Source organism: Humulus lupulus, chromosome 7, assembly GCF_963169125.1.
Source record: "Humulus lupulus chromosome 7, drHumLupu1.1, whole genome shotgun sequence".
Classification (NCBI taxonomy): Eukaryota; Viridiplantae; Streptophyta; class Magnoliopsida; order Rosales; family Cannabaceae; genus Humulus; species Humulus lupulus.
In genome coordinates this window covers 70408666-70433068 of record NC_084799.1, presented here as the reverse complement: position 1 = coordinate 70433068, position 24403 = coordinate 70408666, and the positions used below count along the sequence as shown (strand labels likewise).

The 24403-nt window shown below is 38.5% G+C and overlaps 2 protein-coding genes and 1 long non-coding RNA gene across 3 annotated transcripts; 1 reads left to right on the top strand and 2 right to left on the bottom strand.

Moving 5' to 3' along the window:
• Positions 1 to 10515: 10515 nt before the first annotated feature.
• LOC133789707 (uncharacterized) lies at positions 10516 to 11677 on the bottom strand. Its single transcript, XR_009873667.1, has 2 exons — positions 11070 to 11677; positions 10516 to 10983 (listed from the first exon to the last, which is right to left on the bottom strand). It is a non-coding gene; the product is annotated as an uncharacterized LOC133789707 (long non-coding RNA).
• Positions 11678 to 13547: 1870 nt separating this feature from the next.
• On the top strand, positions 13548 to 19354 carry LOC133788265 (sister chromatid cohesion protein SCC4). Its single transcript, XM_062225680.1, has 12 exons — positions 13548 to 14053; positions 14169 to 14310; positions 14802 to 14918; positions 15061 to 15565; positions 15776 to 15814; positions 16300 to 16421; positions 16611 to 16757; positions 17004 to 17093; positions 17210 to 17334; positions 18249 to 18454; positions 18658 to 18782; positions 18892 to 19354. The coding sequence occupies exons 1-12, from the start codon at positions 13689 to 13691 to the stop codon at positions 19075 to 19077; spliced, it is 2169 nt and encodes a 722-aa protein (XP_062081664.1). The 5' UTR covers positions 13548 to 13688; the 3' UTR covers positions 19078 to 19354.
• A 160-nt stretch (positions 19355 to 19514) lies between these two features.
• On the bottom strand, positions 19515 to 20882 carry LOC133788266 (NAD(P)H-quinone oxidoreductase subunit N, chloroplastic). Its single transcript, XM_062225681.1, has 4 exons — positions 20318 to 20882; positions 20107 to 20223; positions 19918 to 20003; positions 19515 to 19816 (listed from the first exon to the last, which is right to left on the bottom strand). Exons 1-4 carry the CDS (start codon positions 20741 to 20743, stop codon positions 19756 to 19758), a joined length of 690 nt encoding a protein of 229 aa, XP_062081665.1. The 5' UTR covers positions 20744 to 20882; the 3' UTR covers positions 19515 to 19755.
• Positions 20883 to 24403: the final 3521 nt, after the last annotated feature.

The window sequence follows — 24403 nt, the reverse complement described above, 5'->3', positions numbered from 1 at the left end:
GGCTTTGTACATCCTTGATTTTCTTCGGCGACTTCATGTCGATCAGGGCTTTTATCTTGTCGGGGTTGGCTTCGATTCCTCTTGAATTTACTATAAAACCCAAAAACTTCCCTGATCCGACTCCAAAGGAACATTTGAGGGGGTTTAATTTCATCTGATACTTGTTCAACACGTGAAAGCATTTATGCAAATCCCTCACATGTCCTTCTGCCCTTTTGGACTTTACGAGCATGTCATCCACATATACCTCCATGCTTATCCCAATTAGCTCTTTGAACATGTGGTTGACCAGTCGTTGGTAAGTCGCACCTGCGTTTTTCAGTCCGAAGGGCATTACTCTGTAACAATACAAGCCCGTATCGGTCCGAAAGCTGGTGTGATCCTCGTCAGGGGGGTGCATGCTGATTTGGTTGTAACCCGAATACGCATCCATGAACGAGAGGATCTCATGTCCTGCAGTTGCATCGACTAGCTGGTCGATCCTTGGGAGTGGGAAGCAGTCTTTTGGGCAGGCTTTATTGAGGTCTGTAAAATCCACACAGGTCCGCCACTTGCCGTTTGGCTTAGGGACCAGCACCGGATTTGAGACCCACAACGGATAAAACGCTACCCTGATGAACCCATTTTCTTTAAGTCTTTCGACTTCTTCTTTTAAGGCCTTTGATCTATCTTTATCGAGCAGCCTTCTTTTCTGTTGCACCGGTGGAAAGGCTTTGTTTATGTTCAGGACATGGCTGATTACTGCAGGGTCTATCCCAACCATGTCTTTATGCGACCAGGCGAAAACTTCCTGGTTCTCTTGCAAGAATCTCACCAGTGCCTGCTTTGTGGTAGGTTCTAAATTCTTCCCAACCCTTACGACTCTGGTTGGGTTTTTTTCATCGAGTTGGACCTCTTCCAGGTCCTCGATGGGTCCTATATTTTCTTCAAAATCCCCAAAGCGAGGATCCAAATCTATATCCTCACTTTGGGCAACACCCTATTTGGTGACTTTACCACCTGATTGGGTCTGACTGTCTTCTGTCATCTGCAATCGTTCTGGGGTAGCGCTCCTCAACGCTCCACTTTTTGCCTTTGTGATCGAGGCATTGTAGCACTCCCTGGCTTCCCTTTGGTTTCCCAAAACGCATCCTGCCCTTGCGTCTGTTGGGAACTTCATGGCTAGGTGCCACATGGAGATGATGGCCCTCAGCTCAACCAGTATGGGTCTACCAATAACGGCGTTATACGCTGAAGGACAATCGACCACTACAAAAGTGGCGAGTAGTGTCCTTGAGGCAGGCGTTGTACCCGTTGTTACTGGGAGTTTGATCATTCCGGCTGGTGCGAGTCCTTCTCCAGAGAAGCCGTATATGGTTTGATTGCAGGGCTCCAAGTCCTTTACGGACAACTTCATGCGTTCCAGCGTTGATTTATACAGGATGTTCACTGAACTTCCTGTATCGACCAGTACTCTTTTTACCATCATATTGGCCATCTGGATATCCACGACCAGCGGATCGGAATGTGGGAACCGGACGTGCTGGGCATCGCCCTCAGAGAAGGTTATCCCGTACTCCTCTGAGCGAGCCTTTTTCGGCGCGCGGTCCTCCACAGTCATCATCTCGATGTCCTGGTCGTGGCGTAGAGTTCGAGCATATCGTTCTCTAGCCTTTCCGCTATTTCCCGCGAGGTGCGGGCCTCCACAGATGGTTAAGAGCGTTCCGGCTACGGGGGCAGGCTGTAATGGTGGCGAGCGCTGGCGTGTAGACGTCTGCTCGTTGCCACCTGGAGCTTCTCGTTGGGAAGTTCCCAAGGCCCGTACGTACCTTCTCAAGTGTCCTTGTCTTATAAGGAACTCGATTTCGTCTTTTAACTGGTTGCATTCATTAGTGTCATGTCCGTAGTCGTTATGGTAACGACAGAACTTGGTGGTGTCTCTTTTCGAAATGTCTTTTCGAATGGGCCCAGGTTTCTTGTAAGGCACACTAGAGCTTGTGGCCTGGTAAACCTCTCCTCGAGACTCGATGAGGGCAGTGTAGTTAGTGAACCTAGGTTCATAACGATTACCCTTGGCGCGTTTATTGTCGGAGGTGGAGGGCTCGTTATATGGTCGTTTCCCACCATTTTTGCCATTACCGTTGCCATTTTTATGGCCTTTGTCGTTGCCATCAGGTTTGGACCCATTGGCGGCTTTGGAAGGTTCGGCGGCCTTTTTACCCTTGCTTGAGGGTTTCCCATCGTCAGCAATGGCTTCCTCGAGCTTTATGTAACGATCGGCTCGATCCAAGAACTCTTGGGTCGTTTTAACTCCTTCCTTTCGGAGACTCTTCCAGAGGGGAGAGCAACGCTTTACCCCTGCGGTAATGGCCATCATCTTGCCTTCGTCCCCTACTGTTTTTGCTCCAGCTGCCGCCCTCATAAATCGTTGGACGTAGTCCTTCACTGACTCTCCGTCCTGCTAGCGGATCTCGACTAGTTGGTTTGCTTCGGTTGGGTGGACACGACCCGCGTAGAACTGTCCGTAGAACTCCCTTACGAACATTTCCCAGGAAACTATGCTTGCAGGTGGGAACTTAAAAAACCATTCCTGCGCGGCTTCAGAAAGTGTTGCAGGAAAGATCCTGCATCGAGCGTCTTTGGACACTTTCTGAATGTCCATCTGGATTTCAAACTTATTCACATGCGAGACGGGATCCCCGTATCCATCAAAGTTCGGGAGCGTAGGCATCTTGAACTTGCTGGGAGTCTCTGCGTTGGCTATCCTTTGGACAAAAGGAGTGCCCTTTCTTCTATCGTGGTCGATGTAAGAGGTTCTTCCCCCGACCAGCTGTTGCACAGCCTGATTCAGTGCGTCTATCTGAGCTTGCAATGTAGTAGGAATAGCTGTGGTCTCTGCTGCTGGGGGGATGTTCTCACCATGCTTCTCTCGACAATCATTGAGTATGCCTCTTAGGTCTTCCTCCCTTCTCCGTTGCTCGCTACCTCCGAGTCGGTTGAAGACATTATTTTGCCTAGGTTGCCCCCCAGCATCTTGCCTATTTGTTTGGTCACCTTGAGGTATTTGGCTCCTGCTTTTACCTCTATTTTCGTTCCTCCCATCAGCATTGCCCTTGCCTGAGTCAGCCTCGTTGTATCCGTGGCCATCTTTGAACCTTGATTGGCTGTGGTAAGATTGGTTGTTCCCTCTATTCCCGTCTCTGGCAGAAACGCCCCGAGCGTTAGAGGGTGGCCTGCGCTGGTCGCGATGTCCCCGTGCATTATCATGCCGTGGGGGTCCACGGACCGCAGAGCCTAACTCCGAGTCCCTCCTGTTACCAGGAGGGTAGTGACCCCTGTTCGCTTGGTGTGGCCCATCATTCTCACGGCGTCTAGGACTACGAGGCTGTCGTTCGGCCCTATTCTGCCTTTGCTGCGGGGGATTACCTCGAGCAGCTTGGGATGGTGGATTTGCCTCGGGGTCCAGTGGGACGTCATCATGGGGCATCTGAGGCTGCTCGGGCCTTTGCGGACTTGAAGGATGGATTGGCGGGCTAGGATTGGGACCCTCCTGAGGTGGCCCATTCTCAGGTTGGTTAGGCTGCGAGGCAGGTGCGGCCCGATTTCTTGCCAATAGCAAGGCTGCTTCAAGGGCTGCCATGGCCTCAGTCTGGCGACGATCCACCTCTGCTTGTCTCTCGCTCAACTCCGCCCGCTGACGATCAAGTTCCTGCTGCTGCCTTGCCATGGCTTCTGCGGCAGTCTCTTGATTGGCCCTCAGACTAGCCAATTCTTCTTGCAATGCGCCCAGGGTGCTCTTCAGCGTTGCATCGTCCATTTCCTCCTCTTCAAAATCTAGTTGCGGCTCATCTTCCGCCATGCTTGCGGGTGGAGGAGGAGGTGGTGGATTTGACGGTGCAGTGGCGGCAGTTTGGCCAGCTTTCCTTCCTGCTTTCGCCATCGGTTTTCTTAACAGCAATGAATTGTCCTCTCAATGAAAGCACCAGAATGTTGACCCACGATTTGGCCAACTGACACGGAGTCAAAATATGAATGATATAGACGAATATAAAGAAAATAATATAATGATGAAAGTAAAGAAAACACAGCAATTTATAGTGGTTCGGCCCCAGGGTCTGGTAATGACCTACGTCCACTTAGAATTATATTGATATGAAATCAGAAGTGTGATCAAAGAACTTGGGTTCAATGAGTTCCAGCACTTCACCAAAAGCAATACAAGTTTTCTCGGAGAAATTCTATCCCTCTATGAATTTTCGCCCAAAAAAAAAAGGTCCCCTTCCCTTTAGCTATATCTTGCTATTTATAGGCTCAAAGAGGGTTACAGATTATTGTTGCAGATATTATACCCTGAATGGTGGGATATTCAAAAGATTGCATGAGATAAATTCGAGATTCACAAAGATCTTCCCATAAATGTTGTTCTGCTAGCGGAACCACCGACTAGACTGGTCGCGGCAAAGATAGGCCTCTCCTGCTTCAGGTGTGTCCCCTGGTCGATACTCTAGCAGATGCTTCCAGGTGTCAGCCACGTATCAAGAAATTATTTGCCACGTCACAAATGCTAATTTACCTGATAACAAGTTAATTAAATTCAAATATCCATAAAAATATCTAACTAACAATATTCAAATTTCAAATAATTTAAATATTAAAAACTATAGAATAAAAATATATTTATATTTTCAAATAAAGAATTTTTGAAAACTTATACCAGTTGTTAGGAAAACTTATACATGATCTTTATTTATTTTCATACAAATTAATATGAGATAACCTAGAACATGTTTCTAAAATTGAATTCAAAGAGAAACAAAAATAAGAATACTTATAGTATTCGCAGCGGAATGAAAGAGTCATTCCTTCAGTTTCTCTAACGCTTGTATCATTTTTGTCGCAGAGTATTATCAAGAAACTGAACCATTCTTCTAATTTCTTCACAATCTTCCAATGTGTCCTTAGAATCACCTAGACTAGTGTGGGCAATTCTCAACACATGAGATAGATACAGAGAGAAGAAGAGAAAATAACAAAGAGGCTTGGAAAATGACTTGTATTTTGAAAGAATCTAAAACTATTAGAAAACCAGTGATTAAACTTATCTGTTGTCTGTCTTGACTTCTCTCTAAGCACTCATTTTATAGACTCAATTAGGTCATTTAATTTAATTAAAAAATCAATAAAATAATAGCCAATTTGAAGCCCTATGTCGAAATTATCATAGACTTTAGGCCCGTGAAATTTCTCATTTGATTATAAGCCCACTGGACTTAAATTCAAGGCATGTATTATATTCTATTGATTTAATTAATTAAATAATTATTTAAATCCTTTATCAAATTAATTATTTATAATTTGAACCTTCATTTAAACTTATTTATTAATTTATATACCAATTTATCTTAATTAATAAATCTGCCCAAATTTCTCTTTTCTTCTCAAAATTACATAACTCTATGAAACTATCCAAAACTGACCTAGTCAACTTTGATAATTCTAATTGATAATTAAATCAATTAATTGAAACTATCTAGATGATTTTATCCAAGGTATAATGGGGACCATGGGCCTATGAAATCAAGCTCCAATAAGTTATCATAAATCTAACAAATAAATTTACTAACTTATTAATTCCTCGTGACTCCACTATAGACTCGGAATTGCACTCTTGAATTCATAGAACACCCTATAACAAATATAGATACGCTATCAATTATCCATTGTTACAACCATAATTGTGACTCAATCATCTATAGACGGTCTACAATGTGATGGGACTAAAATACCGTTTTACCCCTCATTGTATTTTATCCTTAAAACACTTAGTTCCTTGTAAATGATATTTCAATAAACTAATTTAATTACTGAAATGAGATCTCTATCATTTAACACCTTGAATCAAACTAAAAGAAAACCATCGTTTTACTTCTTCATCAGAAGTTATAGATGTAAGTATAGGCTAGTCCGTAGGGTAAGCTGGTAACGAAAATGTCAAAGAACTCAAATAATACAATAAGTTAGAATACTAACCACTCAGAATTGAGATTGAATTGACCTATGGTCAACTATATGATATGACTAGAATAGATAATAACAGTATGTTTACTTATCTTATCAACTGTCAATATCGGTCCTGTCCAATATAACAAATACATCCGATCTTATCTACTTTGCTAATGTTCTGGAAAGAACATAACACTGTGATGTGTAAGTAGATCATATCGTAGATTAGCAAGCCAATGTAAATCATGTGCACTGACTAATCTTAGGACTAACTTATTTTGAACATATAATCATATTTATATTCCACTGTGATTACGTCACTCTAAATAAGATTAGCTATATGCTCGGGTTTTAATATAAGTTTATATTAAACAAATAATCATGAAAATAAAACATGTGAGCAAAGTGATTGACCAAGTCAAAAAATAATTTCTATTCTTTTATTGATAATAAAATGAGATTACAAAGAATTTGGGTTTTAATTAGGGCATAAAACCCCAACATATAGCCTCGGTGAACTCTTGGACAAAAAAATGTGTAATTTGAAGAAATTATCAAGAGTCACGGCACGACTTGGTAGCGTCGCGGCCAGGTCCTTTACAGAATGCATGTTTTCAAAGTTATGCAAGGGTCGCGGCGCTAGAAGGAGGGGTCGCGGTGCTAAGGGATTCTCAAGGCTAGAATAAACGTACGGATCACGACTCGCCTCAACGAAAAAGTCAGTTTTCGGGATACGGGTCGCGCACTTGAATAGCTGGGTCGCGACCCTAGTTACTTCAGAAAGAAAAATTAGGTTATAAACCTAATTTCGAAAGAAAAGAAAAGGGGAGGAAAAAAAGATAATTTTTGGAAAGCAAGGAATACACTGTGGAGCACGGCCGATTATTTTCAACAGTTCTTTGTCTTTTACTTTAGAATTCCATGTTAATTTCCATGGGTATGCATGTTTAGAATGATGTTTATGAACTAAATTTCTGTTTAGGTTTTCTAATTGACTCTCTTGAAACTCTATTATGATTTAATGCATTTATCTATTTCTTCTTCATCTGAAATTTATTCAGTTTGTGTTTATTGTGTATGTGATTGATTGCGCACTTTTTACATACGATTTATGAATTTGAATCAAAATCTGAAAAATGAGATTAAATATGCTAAAATTAAATAGACATAGATCTTAATTTAGAATGAGAGTATCAAATTGAGTTATGTGATTTAGGGTTGTATTTATTGCATCCTATTGTTTGAATTGACCATAGAAATATAGGGAATTCACATTAGGTCGAGTTTTCTATTTCTTAACTCGAATGGTTAACACTTTTGTATGCCTATCATTTCAGTGAGAAGAATTTCAGTGGTGATTGCATTAAAGAATAATAGAGTGGATAGTAGAGAAGATTAGGATTCCTAATTGTTTCATAGTGAATTTAATTCTTGTGTTCTTATTACTATGAGATTTCTGCAATTTTCATTTATTTATTGTTTTCTTATTTTCAAATTTCACAAATTCATTTTTTCGTTAACCAAATAGAAACTAGAAATTAATTATTTGGTAATTGGTAAATCAGTCTTCGTGGGACGATACTCGTTCTTATCGAGATTTATTACAAATTGCGATTATGTATACTTGTGTAGTTATAAAATCAGCAACAAGTTTTTGGCCCCGTCAATCAATATATGGAGCAGCGCAGTGATTATGATGCTCGGCATGTGGATGCCCTCAATGCTTTAGTCCAACGGTGGTCGACAAATGAGGTTGATCAGAATACCTTTATGTATCCCCCGCCATACATGCCCTACAACCCACCGTCTCCGCCACCACCATACTGATGAGGTAGGTCTCCTTTTCGGTAAGTTTTCTTTTCTTTTCTTTTTATGACACATTGTGGACAATGTGTCCATTAAGTTTGGGGTAGGAGATTTACTTTTGTTTTGGTTTTAGTTGTGCATTGTGTTTAGAATTGTTACAGTGTCTTGTTTGTGTGAATCAAGTTGCAATGCTAGCTTATGATATGGAAGAAAATGTCAAGCAAATTTTTAAAATTTTTGATCAATTGAATCTGTGTGCTTGGTTATACTGCATTACTAGCTTGTTTTGATCGAAAAGAAAAAAAGAAAAAAAAATGAATGTTTAGCCATGATTTGAAAAATTCTTTGCCATTTGAATTTGAATGTATGCATTGTTAAAAACATTGGTTTGTAGTTTGATGTATGAATGAATCTAGAACTTGCTTGTTTATCATTTGAGACGAAATCCTAGATGAGATATGCTGAGGAAAGGGATTTAGGCAATTTCTTGGAAAGTTTGAGCCTTTCAAGCCAACCCAAAAATAATTTTCCATTGTTACCCTTGATTGAGCCTAAAATTATCCTTTTTGTTATTTGACACCAATTGTGAGTCAAATAGACATCTTGTTAGTTTTCATTTCTTTATCAAATTACTATGAGCATATATATAAATAATGGGGAATAAATTGTAATGGGATGTGAATAGTTTAGTAACTTGGTGTATTGTAAGGAAGAATAAAAAGGTTGAGAATTGAATAAAAAAAGAAGCAAAAGAATAGAAGTTTGAAACCCAAGCTACATTCTTATTATGCTTTCACAACAACAAGTTTAGGGGAGTTTCATCTAAAAAAAAATGATCAAGTGAAATAAGTGTTTCTCAACTTTTAATTGGGTTCATATGGGGTTTTCTTGGGAAATAGTTTGGGTGAATTGTTGGTTTGTAAGTTTATATGCTTATGGTAAATTGGAGCCTAAATGACATATCTACCCATTGCCTAAGCCTATTGATATGAGCCTAAAGTCCTAATGATTTGAAAGCATATTTGGTCTACATTAGTGGAGAGCGATGAACAATGCAGGCATATGGATAAAAGGTTTGATGGTTTGAAAGTAAGTTTTGACATGCATACATAAGATTCAATTGTTGAGTAATTTTTGTGGTTATGGTTGAATAGGCATTTTTGGATTGAATCAGGTTGTTGGTGTGGTTTAGCTGAAATTCTGGATTGTTTTTACAAATCAAGATTTTGGACTTTTGTGTGAGATTTTCTGAAAATTGAGGCTAATTCAGTGTTGTTGACTTGATTCATAAGTTTGTGAGTTTAGTGTGAGTTTTTACTCGAGGGCGAGTAAATGTTAAGTTTGGGGGAGTTTGTTGAGTCTCGTTTGGTGTGGTTTTTAGGTTGTATTTTAGATAGTTTTTATTTAAGTTTTTCTATTATTTAATGCAGTATTGCACTTGCCATTGTCGTTTTTCAGGTTTTAGTCAATGAATAAAGGAAAAGATAAAATGAAGAAAATTGGCAGAAAAATGATGAAATAATCAGCGTTTTGATGTTGTTTTTGTGAAAAGAAGAGTCCTCAAGATATTTTATAGCCTTGGTGAACTCTTGGGACAAAAAAGTGTGTAATTTGAAGAAATTATTAAGAGTCGTGGCATGGCTTGGTAGCGTCGCGGCCAGGTCCTTTACAGAATGCATGTTTTCAAAGTTTTGCAAGGGTCGCAGCGCTAGAAGGAGGGGTCGCGGCGCTAAGGGATTCTCAAGGCTAGAATAAATGTACGGGCTGCGGCAAATGGAAAGTTGGGCCACGACTCGCCTCAACGAAAAAGTCAATTTTCGGGATATGGGTTGCGATGCTTGAATAGCTGGGCCACGACCCTAGTTACTTTAGAAAGAAAAATTAGGTTATAAACCTAATTTCGAAAGAAAAGAAAAGGGGAGGAAAAAAAGACGATTTTTGGAGAGCACGACCGATTATTTTCAACAGCTCTTTTTCTTTTACTTTAGAATTCTATGTTAATTTCCATGGATATGCATGCTTAGAATGGTGTTTATGAACTAAATTTATGTTTAGATTTTCTAATTGACTCTCTTGAAACTCTATTATGATTTAATGCATTTATCTATTTCTTCTTCATCTAAAATTTATTCAGTTTGTATTTATTGTGTATGTGATTGATTGCGCACCTTTTACATACAAATTATGAATTTGAATCAAAATCTGAAAAGTGAGATTTAAATATGCTCAAATTGAATAGACATAGATCTCAATTTAGAACGAGAGTATCAAATTGAGTTATGTAATTTAGGGTTGTATTTATTGTTTCTTATTGTTTGAATTGACCATAGAAATATAGGGAATTCACATTAGGTCGAGTTTTCTATTTCTTAACTCGAATGGTTAACACTTTTGTATGCCTATCATTTCAGTGAGAAGAATTTCAGTGGTGATTGCATTAAAGAATAATAGAGTGGATAGTAGAGAAGATTAGGATTCCTAATTGTTTCATAGTGAATTTAATTCTTGTATTCTTGTTATTATTAGATTTATGCAATTTTCATTTATTTCAGTTTTCTTATTTTCAAATTTCACAAATTCATTTTTTCGTTAACCAAATAGAAACTAGAAATTAATTATTTAGTAATTGGTAAATCAGTCTTTGTGGGACGATACTGGTTCTTATCGAGATTTATTAAAATTTGCGATTATGTATACTTGCATAGTTATAAAATTAGCAACAAAAACAACACAACCATGAATTCAATACCAAAAACAATACCCATTACAAACCCAGAAATTTATACCCAGTACAATCAATACCCATTACAAACCCAAAAAGTTTAATACCCAGTATAATCAATACTCAATACAAATCCAGAAAGTTTAATACCCAGTATAATCGACACTCAATACAAACTAACGCATAAATTTAAAAAACAAAATATCATTGATGTTCAATAAATATCCAAAAAATTTAAGAGCAATACTCACAACAACACAAACAAAACTGCTCAAATACCCAACATTTTGATGGGGAAATCAACTAAATAGTAAACAAGAACAAAGGAAAAAAAGTTCAACCGAAGAACTAATGAAAAGAACAAGAAAAGGCAGATTTGTTCTTGTGCCGCACATGCCCAAATTTGTTCGCCATGGAGCTCCACCATTGTTGTTCATGGAGCCCAAGTTGCAAGCACCTCGGTCATCTCACAACTTGCAAGAAAAAAAAAGAACTTGCATGAACAAAAAAAGAAAAGGGGAGAAAAAGAGATGAAATGCATCAACCTAGAAAACCGCACATGCTCCTCCTATTCATCTTCTCCAAACCTAGATCTGAAGGTGTTGGCCATTGGAGTTTGCAACGGCTATCAGAGTAGTTGGGGAGTCCTTCGTCTTCGCATCTTGCACCAATGCTCTTAGTTGGCGTCCTCGACAATGTCTGTGCAACCCTCCATCTTTGCATCTTGCACCAACATCGTGCTCTCATCCCAAAACTTGAGAAAGAAGAAGAAGAAGAAGAAGAAGAAAAAAAAAAATAAAGAAGGAGGAGGAGGAGGAGGAGGAGGGGAGGCGATTGAAGGAATTAGATTTAGGGTTTGCTTTTTTTTTTTCACCAGTTTTAGATTTAGGTTAATTTAATATATTAATTAAATTAAAGTTTTAATATTTATTAATTTTTAGTTTTAGTAAATAAGTCCATGTCATTAAGTAATGGACATGTAAACATCCACGTGGACAAATGAATTCATGCCACGTGTTCCTCATTGGCACTTAACGGTCCAAAGTGGACGGCTATAAGGAAAATGTAGCAGTCGGGGGTATTGCTGTCACATTTTTTTTATTGGAGTATATTGCTGCGTGAACTCGAAAAGATTATGGAGTTTTGCTGCAAATATCCCTTATATTTTTTGTATGAAGTTTTCATTGCCTCAAAATATATTTTTAAGCATTTGTAATTTAAAAATCAAGTTTTTAAAAAAATTATAACATGGTTCAATTATATACTGAGATGTTTCAGAAGAAATTTTAAAATATTTTAATACAATATTTTAATGATTTAGTTATTTATTGAGGGTAATTTGGGTATTATGATAAATTGTTGACCAAATTTGTTATTTTCGTACCACTATTTTTTACTAATTTTACAATTAACAATACTAGTTGAAAATGATTGGTAATAGAGAGTATCAATCTATACTTTGTAATTTGTAAAAGCACATAGTACCAATTCTCTAAAAAAATATATGGTAAAAAAATTAATATTACCTGTTATCCCAAAAAATTGGAGATCGATGACGTAGCAATAGAGGTGACAAGTGGCAGTAAAAGACACATTAATAATCAATAAATACATTGACTCCTCAGAGTTGTGATAAAGTGACCCGGTAGACTGATGAAGAGTTTTGACTGCTTGAGAGGTGTTATGTCTAAGCAAGATGCACCTGAGGAGTCCAAATGGTGTGCTTGGACCTTGGTCCGAGGAGTCTAAGAGATTGGCTCGGACCCTAGTCCGAGGAGAGGCCACAGGTCATTGGCTCGGACCCTAGTCTGAGAAGATGCCCCATGCAAGTGTGGCTCGGACCTTGGTCCGAGGAGAGCCAAGGTGTGGCTCGGACCTTGGTTCGAGGAGTACCCCTAAGATGTGGCTCGGACCCTAGTCCGAGGAGAGGCCAAATGGTTGGCTCGGACCCTAGTCCGAGGAGAAGCCAGGTGGTTGGCTCGGACCTTAGTCCGAGGAGGGCCAAGGAAGGATTGGCTCAGACCCTAGTCCGAGGAGCCCCAATGCATGTGTTCGGACCATGGTCCGAGGAGAGCCAGAACATGTGATCGGATCTTGGTCCGAGGAGAGTAAGGGGTATGGTCCGTATGCAGGTGTCCAACATGCATTTGTCCGACCAGAATACGATATTCATCAAACAAATGGACCAGACTACGTCAAATTCCCAGAAACGACTTCAGCAAGAATCGGTCTGGGCATCGCGGGAATCTCTCATTCCTCGCTCAAATTGAGGAATCTGTTGTATTTTGAATATTTTGTGTAATTTAAATATAATATAAATAATAGAATATCCCGATCCTAGGGGATATCAGTTTAGGATCCCAAGCCTATAAATAGAGGGTTAATGGGATCAGAAAAGGACTTTTGGAAAATTGAGATTTGGTCTGAGTTCTAGAGAGAGAAAGTGTGTTTTCCTTGAGAGAGAACCTTTTTTGTAAATTTACACTGAAGAAACTCAGATGAGACTGGTTCATCTGATCTTGAGTATAGATAAAGTAATAAAATCTCTAAGTGGATTAGGCTATTACCGACTGAACGGGGCTGAACCACTATAAAATCTTGTGTGTTATTTACTTTTCTTGATTAAATTGTCTGTGTCGTTTAAATTCTCTTGAAGGTTTGTCGTTATTGACGTTCTCACGTCGTTGGCTAAAAACTTGGTCAAAATTACCAAAATATGAAGAATAAAAAAATTTCATGCAAAATACACAAAGTTGAAAACAACATATTTATGAAAGTTATTGAAAAAATATCATATTTCTTGTAATTTCTTCTTTTATGTTACTTAAATAGACAATACACATAAATTAATATTTAGATTTTCAAATAAAAAATTGTAGAGTTTCATATGTACGTGAAAATTTAACAGAAGTAGACTTTTTTTCTATAATTGGTGTAAAATTTACAGGGATTACGATTTTTTATTTTAAAAAAAAGTATTAGAGAGGGTAAAAAAAAAAAGAAGTTAATTTTAGAAAAACCCCACCAAATTCAAATAACCAAGATCCGAAATCTTGTCAAGTAGAAAATGGTGCGACTTATTATAAACGAAAATCAAATCACTTCAATTTCAATTTATAGTCTTCAGCAGCACTCCTCATCTTCCCCAAATTCAATGGAGAAGTACTGAGAGCGAGAGATGGAAGCGGTTGCGGAGGGGCTTTGGGGACTAGCGGACTACCATGAGAAGAAAGGGGAGATGGGGAAAGCGGTGAAGTGTCTGGAAGCCATTTGCCAGAGTCAGGTCACCTTCTTCCCCATCGTCGAGGTCAAGACTCGTCTTCGAATCGCTACTTTGCTTATCAAGCATTCTCACAATGTTAATCACGCTAAGTCTCACCTCGAACGATCCCAATTGCTTCTCAAGAGCATCCCTTCTTGCTTCGATCTCAAATGCAGAGCTTATAGCTTGCTCAGTCAGTGTTACCATCTCGTCGGTGCTATTGCTCCCCAGAAGCAGGTTCTCCATAAGGCTCTCGAGCTTACTGCTTCCGCTGGCAACGAGTATGTCTTTCGCCTAAACTTTGTGTGTGTGTGTTTTCGATTCTGCTTTGAATTCACTTGGATATTGCAATCAATTGGGGTTTGATTTTTAATTTTTATTTATTTGGGGGTGAAGGATCTCAGTGAATTTGTGGTCTTGCAACTTCAACACCCAGCTTGCGAATGCTCTGATAATTGAAGGAGACTTTCGAAGTTCAATTTCGGCGCTTCAGTGTGGTTATCATTGCGCTACTCAAATATGTTATCCCGAGTTACAGGTTTGTGCATAAACGGTTTCTTTCTAGCAGTTGCATTTAGCTTCTCGTTAACTGTTTTTCTTGTTTTAGAGAGACTAGTTTAGGAAATTTCGTAGTTTCTGGGTTTATGCTGTAAACGAGTGTTTTGGGTACCAACTACCAATTCTTGGCATGCTTCATAAGGTATGGAGTCTGTAATTCTGATGCCTTGGGCAGGTTTAATACGTAATAAAAAAAATTACATGGGAAAAGGGTTTGGAAATGAAAAATAGGACAAGTATTAAAATTTTCTTTCTTTTACATGTTAAATAGAGGGAAACCTTTTCTGTTAGTGGTTGCTCCTTTACGGATTTGTAAATACGGCCCATATGTTTGTAAAAACATTGGAAGGGCAGGTATAATATTCTCTTCCACAAATAAGAAAGGAAGATAAGAAAATGAAACCTCTTTTTGGACTAAGTTTCATCGTTTTTAATGTATGTAATTTCCCGTTTCCTTGTTATGTGATTCAGATGTTCTTTGCTGCTTCTATCCTGCACGTGCACCTCATGCAATGGGATGATATGAATTTGGTTGAGGCAGCCGTTAATCAATGTGATCAGGTCTGGGAGACTATTCGGCCAGAAAATGTATGTACCATTTTTTCTTTAACATTCTATGGTTATGCAACTGGGAAAGTTTGGCATTTTACTTTGTTTAAAGAAATATTTCCTGTATTGCTAATACTTGTTCTTTCTTGTACTATATTGTTACCTCTTCAACACCAAAAAGAGACAACACTGCCTTGGATTACTCTTTTACAATGAGCTTCTGCACATATTTTATCGACTTCGGATATGTGATTACAAAAATGCTGCACCACATTTAGACAGATTGGATGCTGCTTTGAAGGCTGACTCGAAGAAAATGCAGCATGTGCGAGATCTGACGAAGGAACTTGATTCCTTGAATCAAAGTCTCTCTCGGTCTGATCTACCCAACAGAGATAGGTCAGCACTTTCAGAAAAACAAGCTCAGCTACAGGAGAGGTTGACAAGTTTGACTAGTTTGAGTAATCAAGCTGGAACTGGATCACTTGAACCAGCTTATTTTGGGAATATGAAGCGGACTTATGGGGACAAGCTTGTGTTGGCACCACCACCTATTGATGGGGAGTGGTTACCAAAAAGTGCAGTACATGCTCTTGTTGATCTTATGATTGTCATATTTGGACGTCCAAAAGGACTATTTAAGGAGTGTGGAAGACGAATTCAATCTGGAATGCATACCATACAAGGTCTTTTTTTTAATGATAACTAGAATACATGATAAGACTTTTTCTGCTTTGCCTTTTTTATACAGAGTGCTTATATCTGTATTAATTCTGATGTTTGTGACGTATGAATGAGATCTACTATCAGCATTGACAATAGCATCTTGGGAATTTTGAACTATTATGTTTTCATAATATTATGTATCTATTATTTTTCCCTTTTTTATTTTGCAGTGGAACTGGCAAAGCTTGGAATAACTGATGGTGTGAGAGGTAAGATTTGCATTCTTTTAAGGGATTTTAGCATAAATATCCCATAAATTTTTCTGTCTTTGCCAGTTTAGTTCCTAAGAAAAATTTTGTGGCAATCAAATCCTTGAGTTCCATAAACAGTAGCAATTAAGTCCTTATAGTTTAATCTTTTCACAAAATTCTTAGTTTTTAAATGAGTTTTTTTTTTAAATCTATACAATATGACGTGTAAAATATTTGAAGGTTTATAATATTTTGAAAACATGTTAAAACTATCTATAAAAATCTTAGAATTTTGTTAAAAAATTAATTAAAAGGACTCAATTGCTACTGTTTTTGCAATTCAAGGACTTGATTGCAAAATTCTCAGGGATTAAATTGCAAACATCAGAAAAATCAAGGGGTATTTATGCTAAAAACCCTTCTTTTAATGATTAAAATATCATGAATATGCACCTTCCCTCCCAATCCTAATAGATATTATTTATTTATTTTAACTTGAGCAGAGGTGAATTTGCAACACTCCGCCATTTGGATGGCGGGTGTATATTTGATGCTGTTAATGCAACTCCTAGAAAACAAAGTGGTCGTGGACCTTACTCGGTCTGAGTTTGTGGATGCACAAGAGGTAGATGCTATGCCCTAATTAATGTTATTTTTGTATCTATTCTCAGTTTGTATGTTTGGTCGTTATGTGCACGGCGCACCCTTCATTCTTGCTTGAACTGGAAATAATTAATTGAACTATGCTGTTGCTATGGAACTTTATTCTTGCTTTATATACCCTGTTATTAACTAAACCCATTGTTTCTGATAGGCACTGATGCAAATGAAGAACTGGTTCATGCGCTTTCCGACAATTTTACAAGCTTGTGAGAGCATAATTGAGATGCTCAGGGGGCAGTATGCTCATTCTGTTGGGAGCCATAGTGAAGCAGCCTTTCATTATATTGAAGCTGCAAAGGTAATTATTCTAGTCTTTCAGTCTTAGCTTTAAAGAGATGTTTACCGACCATTATCTAAGCTTCACACTTGGATGAGGCAAAAGGAGTACAATGCAAAATTTTGTATGCTTTCCAGTGATTATGGTTTGCTTCTTGATGAATGGAACATCTTCTTTTCTTTGAGTACTAAAAATCACTGGCTATTGTAACTTTGTCAAGGAATATATTCTAAATCTTTTTTCTTATTCTTCTTCTTTATATTTCAGCTAACACAGAGCAAATCAATGCAAGCCATTTGCCAAGTTTATGCGGCTGTCTCGTACATCTGCATTGGTGATGCAGAATCTTCATCACAGGTAAAGTGTTTCACTGTGCCTGCCAAATGATTTCTTCTTTTAGCTGTTATAATTTTGTTTCAGTGCTAAAAAATAAAAATAAAAATACTTATCCCTGAAAATGAGGTTTTGTGCAGGCACTAGATTTGATTGGACCAGTTTACAGAATGATGGATTCCTTTGTTGGAGTTCGAGAGAAAACCAGTGTTCTTTTTGCATATGGCCTTTTGTTAATGAAGCAACAGGATTTACAAGAGGCAAGGTAAATATTTTGAAACCTTTGCCTATTCTGACGGCACTCATCTGATTATTGACTTCAATTCATACTGGGTCTGAGCTAAATAAATAATAAAATATGCATCACATTTTCCACGTTGTCCATGGTATCATTAAAACCTTAAGAGCATTTGTTTTGACATTATTATTATACAAGCTGTTGAACAGTACAACACAGGAAAAACGTAATTACTTTATTATTGCAAAAGTAATTACACCAAGACTTAGATACAATATTTGATCACAACACACTAAACACTTACACAATTTATTTTGGAACACTCACTTGTAACTTCTCTCACACTCTTTTTGGACACACTTATATTTCTCTCACACTTAACACTTATTTATTACTCACTTAGACTCACACTTTTGGGACACTCATTTAACACACTTTACTACAAACTTGGACACACTTGCAAGGGACCTAAGGTCCCTATTTATACTTCTCAAAGTCGGTTGCATTAGCTGACTTTAACATGCTAGAAAACTCTAGCAATTAATTGATAGTGGGCTTGGCCCAAAGACTAGAACAATCTAGCAATTTGGAACTTTGATGTACATATATTTCTAGACTAGATAACTTGAAAAGAAATGGATGTGCTAGAAACATCTAGAAAAGTGAAAGAGGCGGTGGTGAATCTTTACAAGCTTCATGTCATGATTAGCCAACATTTGTTTTATAGTGAAGGTGATTTATCTAGTATTGTTGTTGTCTTTGTGACTGATTCTGATTTCAGTCCCTAAATGATGACTGGAAATAATATTTAGTTAGCTCATTATGTGAACTAATAAATACCAGCCTCTAACCATTAGGGATCAAACTGATATGGACCCCAACCCCCTCACAGTGGGTTTCTTCTCCCTCCCTTCCTGAATTGATATATTAATTTGATGCAGAAATCGACTGGCCAAAGGTTTGCAGTTGACACATAATCATTTGGGGAACCTTCAACTCGTTGCACAATATTTGACAATTCTTGGTAGTTTGGCATTAGCCCTGCATGATAATGTACAGGCTAGAGAGATCTTGAGATCATCCCTAACATTGGCAAAGAAGCTTTATGATATCCCTACTCAGATTTGGGTGCTCTCTGTTTTGACAGGTATATTTGATCCCCCATCCATTCTGTATTATTTAAAGCTATTCTAGTTTGATTGGATTTTTGTCAGATATCATCTTTATCATCTTCTGAGTTTAGAGATGGTGAGGTTTCTGTCAAGCAATAATCCACTGGAATCATGTTCTACATTGACATATTTTTTTTATTATTATTTAAAATTTCTACAATTGCTGTTTTTCTGGCAGCTTTATATCAAGAGTTGGGTGAGAGGGGAAATGAAATGGAAAATCTTGAGTATCAAAGGAAAAAGATGGACGAACTGCAGAAGAGACTTGCTGATGCACATTCTACCAGTCATCATATTGAACTAGTAAGAGCACTCATTTTGGTCTTCTGAGTAGGAAATAGCTTGTTATGTATAACCAATATTTCAAAAGTCACTTATTTTGATATATCTTTGGTATATGTGCACTGAGCAGATTGACAAAGTAAAGTTTCAAGTCCACCAATTTCATGACCTCGACATCAAGCGTGCAATTGCAGGCCCTGCTGTTGGAATCAATCTTGACATCCCAGAGTCCATTGGTCTGTCCACCCCATTACCCAACTTTTCTTCAAGGTTAGTGGATTTAGACACTGGAAGACGTGGGAAGAGGAAACTCTAGTTCTGACTTGTACGGGTTCTATTCCAACAACCTATCTTTATTAAGAAAAAATGAAACAGATGGCTTAGAACTCAGTTTAGGAATTTTGGACTTAACCTTTCGTTATGTCCAGTAAACAATGTCTTAAGCATCAACTTTTGGGGATGCTGTACAGTTCTTACTACTTAGTTAAGATGTTTTTTTAACCTATTTCAGTAGCTCCTTTATTTTTAATCATTATATTTACTGTGATTATGTAACGGTGAAGCCAGTTAATTTAAAGCTGTTGTATATGCAATTTAGTCTTTGCAAAAATGTCTGAAATTAGGTCTATGACTGATTTCAATTGGTTCTCGGGGACAAGAGGATGCATATTTTATGAAAGTTGACATATTCTAATTGAGCTTCCCCTTTCTCAATTTTGAGATATCAATTGCATGCAAAGCAGGATTAACATATTTACTGTTAAATGGTCATGTTATTGATGAGGTGAAAAAGCAATCACTTGAAATTTTAGGATGAGAACTATCGTGTGTATGCATATACAATTGTGAATGCCAAATTTCCATCCCAGTTTCTTTAGATTTGCATAATCCCTCGGCAATACAGCTTAGAGGCCTTCAGCCTGGAAGGGTCAGCTCAGCAGAGGCATTAAACGGAGTGAAGGTATGCGGTCTTGCTTATTGTTCTTGTTCCATCTCAGTCCTCACTTTCAGTTAGTCCTGCGATTTCTTTGAGCGGCTTCCACATGAACTTCCGCCTGCAACATATCAAAGCAGAAATTACAGTACTTGGTCATATTTTAACTTTTGAATCACAAACTTGCTCAAAACCAGAGCAGATGTGATTTGGACCACCTACCAGTTTCCACATTCTGCAATGACCCTAACTTTTGGACGGAGCGTTGGAAGCAATGCGAGAAACTGCAGTTCTGCCTTTGACAAAACCTGTGGATGATGAGAACATGAACAAGGGAGCCTTCTTCTAACTTGATTAAGGTCATATTTTTGCTACAATCAAATACCCTTCGAATACAACATGTCCTTTTACCTTGGCTTCAATAATCCACACCACCAGTCCTTTGGCATCTGGAGGCAATGCGTCGAGTCTGTAATCAACCTCTGGCGGGAAATACCACCTTGCTATAGGTTGTTTCCCTAGATGAGCCTACGAAACAAGAGAGTAGATGACTAAGAAATCAAGTGAAATGATATTTTTGTTATATTTATAGCAATTTTTTATTCAAACAAATTAAACTCACTGGGCAAACAGGGTGAATCTTGGTGAGTGTGGTCTCCGGGTCACCTAGGCCTCGAGCTGAGATGTCAAGGAAATAGTAGCCATTGTAAATGAGTCGATTAAGGTATCGTCCCTCATAGCCTCCTTCATGAGGAGGGTAAATAGCCAGGGCCTTGTGCTCTTCCACGTCTGAGAGCCAACGCCCCAAATCAGGTTTCACCAAGTCTCCTCCAATGAAGTCCCCTAGTCCTATGCACCTCACCACCCCATTTCTCTTAGCTTCTTTATTACCCTTTTGCCATCTCACTCCCCTGGTTACCGCCGCTGCCGCCGATTCTCCCTGCCACATCACCTTTCTTGCATCGGAGAAGCAGTTTTTCTGGTTTGGGATCCCGTGGAGATGAGCATAGAGGGGTGTTCCACACTTGAAGTTGGTCGTGGATGCCATGTTTGTTGATTTTGGTTTCTGAGTTTTACCACAGACTTAGGAGGCCATATCAGGGAATGAATTGAGATTTTGGATAAAAAGTAAAAAAGAAAACACATGCAAGATGTTGCGGGATGTATATATGTATGGTGTATAAACAAGATAAGAAATTGAGTTTAAAGAAAGTGTGGACCCAGTTTCAGTTCATCGAAGCCTTATATATAGTAGGTGTTGGACAGCATACGAGACTTGATATAACTTGAGAAACTAGCACTTAAAATGTTACTTGCCAACGTGTGAAAGACATTCTCTTTAAGTTACTGATAAAAATCAACCTCACATTTAAAATATATATTTATTAGTTTATAAGGAAAAAAGCAAGTGAAAAAAAAATGTTAAGTGGGGTTCACCTCGTAACTTTTTTCTCTTCATAGTGGTAACTGGTAAGGAGAATCAATATAATATATAGAAGAAACATATCATACACAATTTTCAATTTAAGAAGAGTACTAAAAAAAACTATTTCTATGCCATGTATACATTTATTACCTTAATCTTTTTCCTCATGCTAAACATAGCTAGGCATTACATTGCTCACTGTGCTCATGATTTTTATATAAATTACTGGGTAATAATAATCTTTATTTGGGGTTCATACACAGATTTTTACATTAATTTTTACAACACTAATTTTACACCTTCCGATGAAACTTAATCTAAAGACCCAAATTAAAACATAAATTAATAGCAATTAAAAAATAATTTCTAAAACATCATAGCCCCTTTTTTCTTTCTCAAATGATTTAACTTTTTTTCACCAACTTCTTGTCCCTGTATTTTTTTTTTAGCTTGTCATGTATCTCTAGTTGTAACGTCTCAAATTACCTAATAAGGCTTAAGGCCTTGATTAGGGAGTCGGGATGGAAAATTATGGAAATTATGTGATTATGTGATATATATGTATCATTATATGATTATGTGAGTTATATTATAATATGACTTGATATGCATGTTTAGGTGTATTAAATATGCATGTTAGCTCATTTCTGATTAAAATGACACTTTTCGTAATTTGGCATGTTATGAGTATATTTGGCATATATGTCTGAGACCACATTATTATGTAGATATATTTGGGTTACCCAGTACGAGACGATCCTAGGGAGCAAGCTAGTGGGAAGTCACAACGAGACCTAGACTTGACTCACAGTCAAGGGGTATATGGGTATTTAGTACATCACCAGGTTATTGGGTAATTGGAATAAATATTTGATGATATATTTGGAGTTAGTAAGATCAGGAGAGGACTTTGGGAATTTTGACTGTTTGGCCCCAGGGGATGTTTTGGGTGCCCTAAGCCTTGGGTTTTACCTGAGGTTACTTAAGCTCGAAGTAACCTGTCAGATAGAAAAGAACGTACAGTTCTCTCTCTCTCTCTCTTGTTCTCTTATTTGGTGTTCGTGAGTATTTTCGAAGGAAACTCGAGTTTTAGTACTCGGATTCAAGCAAGGTTAGAGTCATAACAATTCTAGGGAAGATTAGAAGCTTGATAGCCAGAGGATTTAGCTGGGAAACGACTTAATCAAAGGCAATCCAAGCTTTAAGTTCTGAGTTTCGAGTTTCTTAAGTTTGATTGGATTTTTGTGTTTTGATGAGTTTTTGATTGAATTATAACTTGAGTTTTGATGGTTTTGGGCTGCTAAGTTGTTTGGGAACTTTATTTATGGGATTTGGCTATGTGTTGGATAGGTTTATGGAGGGATTTGGCAAGGGAAAAACAAAGGAAATCTGGGTTTTCATGTCGAGTCGCGGCTCAAATCGATCGAAGGAGAAGCAGATGCCAAAGGGCTATTAGCGCCGCGACACTGGTGCAGGCAAAGAAGAGGCTCGGGCCTCTGACTTGAACGGGCTGCGACTCAAATGTTTGGGGGCCACGACGCTTAAGGGATTTTTGGGCTTGGGGAGGTTTTGAGTGCGGGAACTCAAACCTAAGGGCTCGGGATCAATCCTACTACGCGATTTAGTAGGATTCGACGTCCCGGAGGCTAGGACTCGGTCTGGAAGCCTGTATTTACTCGTTATTGACATGATTCTATATCATGGTTGTGATTATGTTATCGCTAGGGGCTCAGAAACGGGATCGTGCTCGAGGGTCGTTCATTGGTAACCTGTACTTGGACCAAAGAAAACTGCACCCAGTATGTGATACATGTGATTATGGTTTGGCCTGAGTTGCTGAACAGGAACATGAATAGAGCATGAATGCCTGAGTATGTACATGATTATGATTATGCTTGTGATTATTGATTAAGCATGTTGAATGCTTTGTATCTGGATATTTGACATATGATATATGCATGTTTGCATTATCTTATTGAGAAAGGCTTGACTTATCAGTCAAAGACGGCAATAGCGCTGAGCGCTGGTCGTAAAGCATTGACTTATGAGTCAATGGCGGCAATAGCGCGCTGAGCGCTGGTCGTTATGGTTATGCTTAACCATGAGCGCATCATACGCTTAACCGACCTATTGGTTGTGAGAAAACTAAAGCGTCAGGTATGCTGGGCCAGCTCCAAGGCTGGTTATACAGAGGATAGGGCAATGGGCCCCGGGGTGGCTTATTAGTCCCATATCCTAGGCTAGGGCTAGGCCCCAGACTTGACTTATGAGCAAGGACGACCTTAGGACATTGAGTGCAGGTCGTGAAGCATTGACTTATTAGTCAAGGACGACCTTGGCACGTTGAGTGCTGGTCGTAAAGCATTAACTTATTAGTCAAGGACGACCCTAGCACGTTGAGTGCTGGTCATAAGGCATTGAATTATTAGTCAAGGACGACATTAGCACGCTGAGTGCTGGTCGTAAAGCGTTGACTTATTAGTTAAGGATGGCAATAACGCGATGAGCGCTGGTTGATATGGTTTAGTCTAACCAGGAGCGCATCATACGCTTGACCGACCTATTGGCCGGAGAAAACTAAAGCGCCAGGTACGCTGGGTCAGCTCCAAGGTTGGTTATACAGAGGACAGGGCAAAGGGCCCCGGGGTGACTTATTAGTCTCTTATCCTAGGGCGTTGAGCCAGTATGATTTATTAATCAAATGTTTGGGCACTGGGCCCTAGTATGATTCCATAATCATGTATTTTGGGCATTGGACCCTGGTATGATGCATTGATCATTTATCTAGGGAAATTGGCCCCATATGACATTGTAGTCATTTATATGAATGGTATGCATGCATGAGTAGGGTTATTACTGCTAGGCATGCTTATTATGATTTGGAAATATGTAATTAATTGCTTATGAGCATGTTTAAATTTTCTTGTTGAGCCTTGGCTCACGGGTACTATATGGTGCAGGTAAAGGGAAAGTAAAGTTGAACCATCTTTGAGTTGGAGAGCTTAGGTGACGATGTGTACATATGCGGCTGTTCGACCTTCATGGCCGAGGGTTTAAAGAGGAACTAGGATCAAACCCTATTTTGTCGCTTAGGTCGGCAGGTTGTAACTTTTTATGGTAATTAACATTTTAAATGTATTTTGGGATCCCATGTATACAGTAAATGTTTGTATCTTTGACCAAATTTTTTAACCCTAAACCATTAATCACGTTCAGTTACACGGTTATGACCAAATGACTTGTTTAGCGAGTTGAGCACTATTTAAAATACACAGTGTAACG

Coding starts and splice junctions, on each gene's coding strand:
- LOC133788265 (XM_062225680.1), top strand. CDS start 13,689: ATGGAAGCGGTTGCGGAGGGGCTTTGGGGACTAGCGGACTACCATGAG. Junction 16,758..17,003: donor ATTATATTGAAGCTGCAAAG/GTAATTATTCTA, acceptor TTTATATTTCAG/CTAACACAGAGCAAATCAAT. Junction 18,455..18,657: donor GGTGCTCTCTGTTTTGACAG/GTATATTTGATC, acceptor TTTTTCTGGCAG/CTTTATATCAAGAGTTGGGT.
- LOC133788266 (XM_062225681.1), bottom strand. CDS start 20,743: ATGGCATCCACGACCAACTTCAAGTGTGGAACACCCCTCTATGCTCAT. Junction 20,224..20,317: donor AGATTCACCCTGTTTGCCCA/GTGAGTTTAATT, acceptor CTTGTTTCGTAG/GCTCATCTAGGGAAACAACC. Junction 20,004..20,106: donor TGTGGATTATTGAAGCCAAG/GTAAAAGGACAT, acceptor CATCATCCACAG/GTTTTGTCAAAGGCAGAACT.